This window comes from Sardina pilchardus, chromosome 4, assembly GCF_963854185.1.
Source record: "Sardina pilchardus chromosome 4, fSarPil1.1, whole genome shotgun sequence".
NCBI lineage: Eukaryota > Metazoa > Chordata > Actinopteri > Clupeiformes > Clupeidae > Sardina > Sardina pilchardus.
In genome coordinates, this window is record NC_084997.1 from 28,212,363 (window position 1) to 28,218,453 (window position 6,091).

At 49.3% G+C, this 6,091-nt stretch overlaps 1 protein-coding gene across 1 annotated transcript; it reads left to right on the forward strand.

Annotated features, from left to right (window-relative positions):
• Positions 1-810: 810 nt before the first annotated feature.
• LOC134078748 (tubulin alpha chain) lies at positions 811-5,465 on the forward strand. The gene is made up of 4 exons (XM_062534876.1): positions 811-904; positions 3,180-3,402; positions 3,975-4,123; positions 4,318-5,465. The coding sequence occupies exons 1-4, from the start codon at positions 902-904 to the stop codon at positions 5,293-5,295; spliced, it is 1,353 nt and encodes a 450-aa protein (XP_062390860.1). The 5' UTR covers positions 811-901; the 3' UTR covers positions 5,296-5,465.
• Positions 5,466-6,091: the final 626 nt, after the last annotated feature.

The window sequence follows — 6,091 nt, forward strand, 5'->3', positions numbered from 1 at the left end:
ACCACAGCGGCCTGTCTGTGCTCAAGACAGAAAAGGATTCTCTCTCTCCCACACACACACACACACACACGCACACACAGCACATCATGCTCTACAGCACAAATCAAATGCGGTGTTGATTTGCTAAGATAATGGAGTGAGTGTACTGTAGAGTGAGTGAGTGGGAAAGGGAGTGGAGAGTGGTTGTGATAGAGAGAGTTGAAGCAGTTATCAAGTATCTTTAGTTGTTAACTTATCAGGGTAATACTGTACACGATCAAGCGTGTGTGCTATCTGATGAATGTTTTCTCTCCTCTCTGGGAGTGTGCATGTGTGTGTGTGTGTATGTGCATGTGTGTGTGTGTGTGTGTGTGTGTGTGGACGGAGACTGCAACAGCTGTTGTTCTCGGGCCCCATGCACACCATCTTGAGATGTGGACATTCCAGCCCAGACCGCGGGGGAAACCTCCCCTCCAGCAATAAACGGGCGGGTCGACTCCAAAGCCCTCTGAGGGTGTGGATAACGTTTCCACAAGCAGGGATTTCTGGAAGTTTCCACATTAAACAACCAGCAGCAACGCTGCCTGTTTTGAAAGTGTGCGGGACAAAATAAAGCAGTCTATTCCTAATTCATACAAACTCACACTCTTCCATAGACACAGATACACACACAGACGATACACACACAGACACACACACACACACATACACACTCGGCCTCGCCTCGTCTGCCTCCAGAGGGACTGCCCTCTTTGCCTGGTTGTCCGCCTCCCTCCTCAGAGTCTCCCGCCTCCGTGAGCTCGCCTGCTTCCTGCTTCCAGTCCCCCCCCCCCCCTGCATAAATACCCCTCCTCTGAGCAGCTCCAGCAGATCTGCCTTCTGCCTCCGAATCCTCGAGTCGGCCCGAAGGAAAAGCTACAAAATGGTGAGTGATGACGTAGATCTAAAACCGGCGTCCGTTCGTTCTTGTTTATTTATTTTTTTCCCCTTCCTCTCTCCAGAACGAGGGCTCGTTCGTATAGAGTTCTCTCTGATAGACAAAAAGCAAACAGAAAGTCGAGACTTATGGCTTACGCAGAGAGGTAGAGAAAACAGATTCATAAAACAGACGTGTGTGTGTGTGTGTGTGTGTGTGAGGGAGGGTGCGTGTCTATTGTTCTCCTGCTCCTTGTTTTGTGATTGCGTTGCGGCGGGTTCCTCTCTCGCGTAGGCGCTCGCGTTCCTCGGACTGTGGAGAAGGCTGGCGTGTGGCACGGAGCAGCGATGAGCTCAGGCATCTGGGCAGCTCTTCCTGTTCCATCTGCCGCATTACGAGTGTGCAGAGGATTTGGAGTGACTCGAGGCTCTCCCCGATCTATCCCTCTCCCTCTCTTTCTCTCTTTCTCTCTCCTTCCTATGATCCTTTCTATCTCTTTCTTTTTCTCTTCTGTATCTTTTTCTCATTTCCTTTCTCCGTCTCTTAGTATCCCCTCCTCTCTCTTGCTATGCTCTATCTGGTTTTTTTTGCTATTTCTCTTCCTTCCTCTCCCTCTCTCTCTCTCTCTCTTAAAAACTGCAGCAGGGAGAGGGCCCACGGGCCTGCTGCCAGAGTCTGACACAGATTTCACAGCCAATTCTCCTCTCCTCTCCTCTCCTCTCCTCTCCTCTCCTCTCCTCTTTACTCTCCTCTCCTCTCCTCTCCTCTCCTCTTTACTCTCCTCTCCTCTCCTCTCAACTCTTCTCTCCTTTCTACTCCTCTCTTCTCTTTCCTCTCATCTCCTCTCCTTTCTTCTCTCCTCTCTTTTCCACTCTCCTCTCCTCTCCTCCCTTCTCCTTCCTCGGCGTAGCAAATGTGGAACAAATCATGGCAGGCAGCCTTCCGCCAGCGCCTCTCTGCTCCACCCGTCTAGAGGAGGGGAAGAATTCATAAAAATATGAAACATTCCTCAGCTGCATAAAAAAAACTAAGTGGAATCTGTGTGTGTGTGTGTGTGTGTTCTGTTGTGTTGTGTTGTGTAGTGTGTGTGTGTGTGTGTTGTGTTGTGTAGTGTAGTGTGCGGGTGTGTGTAGTGTGCGGGTGTGTGTAGTGTGTGTGTGTATCTCTCTGTGTGTGTGTGTGTGTGTGTGTGTGTGTGTGTGTGTGTGTGTGTGTGTGTGTGTGTATATGTGTGTGTTGTGTATGTCATTGCAGGGTCGATATAAAGAGGTCTTTTGTAGGAGGCCAGTCGTAGTAAATGCCCTCATGGTTGGGAGAGAGGCTGCATAATGGGGTTTGTGTGTGGCCTGGGAGAGGCGTGGATGAGATATCTCCCACTGACACACAAAGGAGCGCTTGCAGCAAGGAGGAGAGGAGAGGAGAGGAAGAGAAGGAAGGGAAGGGGAGAGGAGGACAGAGAGAGAGAGAGAGAGAGAGAGAGGGAGAGGTAGTCCTCTAGGGAGACCGTCTCCTTCCGCTGCAGTGTGAGGATCTTGTGAAAGGCTGTCAGGAGTCATAAAAACACTCACAATTACTGAGGCCGGGTCACGAGGGGAAGAGGCAGCTCGGGCCAAAATATGTTACACCACTTTCCCCAGGCCACTGGAGTACACTCAGCTCAACAGAACAGAGAGAGAGAGAGAGAGAGACAGAGAGAGAGAGAGAGAGAGAGAGAGAGAATGAGAGAGAGAGAGAGGGGGAGGGAGAGAGAATGAGAGAGAGAGAGAGAGAGAGAGAGAGAGAGAAAGAGAGAGGGAGAGAGAGAGAGAGAGAGAGAGAGAGAGAGAGAGAGAGAGAAGCTTTATAGTTTGGCAGGGAGATGTCTATGCATGTCATGTCGATAGGTTCGGTGAAGATTGTCGTCTCGATTCCAGGCGAGACGTTCGGCTGTGACCACAGGGAAGTGCCTGAGTCTGGGCCCTGTCATTTTGTCTTCCCCTAAAGGCCCCACCACGTGCTTAGGCGGAAAAGTGTGCTAAATTAGTCCCTGATACAGAATTCCATATGTGACTGAGAGGCTGCCACTCCCTATTTTCTAACCTAAAAGAGGATTTCTGCAGTGTGTTATACTGTTCCAGCACAGAGACAATCATTTGACCTTTAAAACAAATAATCCTTTTGTTTACTGACCCTGCATCATAATGACTGTATTTAGCATTTAGAATTTATTAGCAGAACTGTTTGTGTGTGCGTACCATTAGCTTTAGCATCAGAGCTAACGCTTACGTAACTTTCCTCTGTGCAGCGCGAGTGTATTTCTATGCATGTCGGCCAAGCCGGGGCCCAGATGGGAAACGCGTGCTGGGAGCTGTACTGTCTGGAGCACGGCATCCAGCCGGACGGACAGATGCCGAGCGATAAGACCCTCGGAGGCGGAGACGACTCCTTCAATACTTTCTTCAGCGAGACGGGAGCCGGGAAACACGTGCCACGAGCCATCTTTGTAGATCTGGAGCCCACTGTGATTGGTATGATCAGCTAATATGTAAGAACAGAACAGAAAAAAAGAAAAACACAAAAACTGTACTGATACTGTATGTCGCATGACAGCTGTTGCTATGGCTGAGCTTACTGGTATTGTGTTGCGTATAAAAGGTCATTTCAAGTGAAAGGGTGAGCTAAATCAGAAGTGCTGTGTCACTAGGCCTGACTCTAAACGTGGGTTGTACCATCATCTACCACTAGAGGGCACCCCCACAGATGACTCGTATTTGCACACACATGTTAATGTCACTTACTGACTACGGGGCAGGGCCTGTGCCTGAGTCCACTCTGGATTGTCACAAGAGGTTTGACTGGGAAAGACACAACAGGCTCACTTTCACCTGAACTCTATGTATGTGAGGTATACATTTGTTTTTCATTCACAGAAAAGGAAACATTCAGTGTTTTTCCCGTTCACTACAGACATAAATGTGACAGCTGCAATACATGCAATGTCACAGCACTGCACTGAACAATTTACTTGGCATAGGAGTTCATACAGTAGTTTTCCTATGAACACTAAACACCTGTGTGTGCTTTCACCTGTGTTCCTCAGATGAGGTTCGAACGGGCACCTATCGCCAGCTGTTCCACCCAGAGCAACTTATCACAGGAAAAGAGGATGCTGCCAATAACTACGCCCGTGGCCACTACACCATCGGCAAGGAGATCATTGACCTCGTCCTTGACCGCACTCGTAAACTGGTAAGACACGCAAAATCTTGAGTGGACTTAAAATGTTTGTTTTTTGTCTTTGTATCAGCTGAAATGAGTTGAAGTCATAAACAGTGAGCTGAGCGGAAATAATTGGTGTAGTTTTATTCTTCCCAAATATGCTGTGGTGGGTGATGTGCATGTTATGGAGTTATAAAAGGTTCTGGGTCACTATGTGTTTCCAGGCAGACCAATGCACGGGTCTCCAAGGCTTCCTCATCTTCCACAGCTTTGGTGGGGGCACCGGCTCTGGCTTCACCTCCCTGCTGATGGAGCGTCTCTCCGTCGACTACGGCAAGAAGTCCAAGCTGGAGTTCGCTATTTATCCAGCTCCCCAGGTGTCCACTGCTGTGGTGGAGCCCTACAACTCCATCCTGACCACCCACACCACCCTGGAGCACTCCGACTGTGCCTTCATGGTGGACAATGAAGCCATCTACGACATCTGCCGCAAGAACCTAGACATTGAGCGTCCCAGCTACACCAACCTAAACAGGCTCATTGGTCAGATAGTCTCCTCCATAACGGCCTCCCTCAGGTTTGACGGAGCCCTGAATGTGGATCTGACGGAGTTCCAGACCAACTTGGTGCCCTACCCTCGTATCCACTTCCCTCTGGCCACCTACGCCCCCGTCATCTCCGCAGAGAAGGCCTACCACGAGCAGCTGTCTGTGGCTGACATCACCAACGCTTGCTTTGAACCAGCCAATCAGATGGTCAAGTGTGACCCTCGTCACGGCAAATACATGGCCTGCTGTCTGTTGTACCGAGGCGACGTTGTTCCCAAAGACGTCAATTCTGCCATTGCAACCATCAAGACCAAACGCACCATCCAGTTTGTGGACTGGTGCCCCACTGGCTTCAAGGTGGGCATCAACTACCAGCCCCCCACTGTGGTGCCCGGTGGAGACCTGGCCAAGGTGCAGAGGGCCGTGTGCATGCTGAGCAACACCACCGCCATCGCCGAGGCCTGGGCCCGTCTGGACCACAAGTTTGACCTGATGTACGCCAAGCGCGCCTTCGTGCACTGGTACGTGGGGGAGGGCATGGAGGAGGGCGAGTTCTCCGAGGCCAGAGAAGACATGGCCGCCCTGGAGAAGGACTACGAGGAGGTGGGCACAGACAGCGTGGGCGACGAGGATGAGGAAGGAGAGGAGTACTGAAGAAGCCACGTTAGATTCCTGCTGTGTCATGCTAGACAGCAGGCATGCCTTAATAATGCTCATCAGGGATACCATTGGACTTTCATAAAATACTGATGTTATTGCATTCCATGCACTTGCTTTTCCAGTGTTATTGCAATAAATAATTTGAGCAAATATCTCAGATATAATGTGTGTGTGATTATTTGTGTCAAGGTAATGTCGGTATGGTTACAACAAAAGTATGATAGCACTTATGAAATATTTTCTTAAATTAAGCATTTAGATGTCATTCTGGATACTTAGAGACCACTTTAATGAAACGGCTAAGAGCAACATGGTCTAACACTGTTATAAGCACACTATATAGCTGGTCATCATTTTTTCCCCCCAAGAATGTAGGCACATGGGTGTGTAGCCTACCATATGCCCAATCATTCTGCATACTACAACATGCAACAGTTGGCGCAGCTCATATCCATTTGTCATTTAGCAACAACTGCAGTGGGCAAGATGACACTGATAGTGGCCCTGGGAAGAGCATGAAGAGTAAACCTAATGCTCTCATCGTTTGTTTATTCCCTTAAAATAAAAGAAATAATTCTATTTTAGTTATTCACTGAGTGGAGGACGGGTGAGCTGGCGTCTAAGAAGCATTGTGTTCATTCAAATAAAAGGAGTTGACGTCCACGAAGTTCAACGACGCAGCTGCGTGCGCGTCCGACTTCAGTGCATGCCCGTTGGTCTAACAGGGCGGAGTTAGTGACGAACCAAAATACTGGCATGTTCTAGACGTTCTATTTTTTTCCCCGTGCGT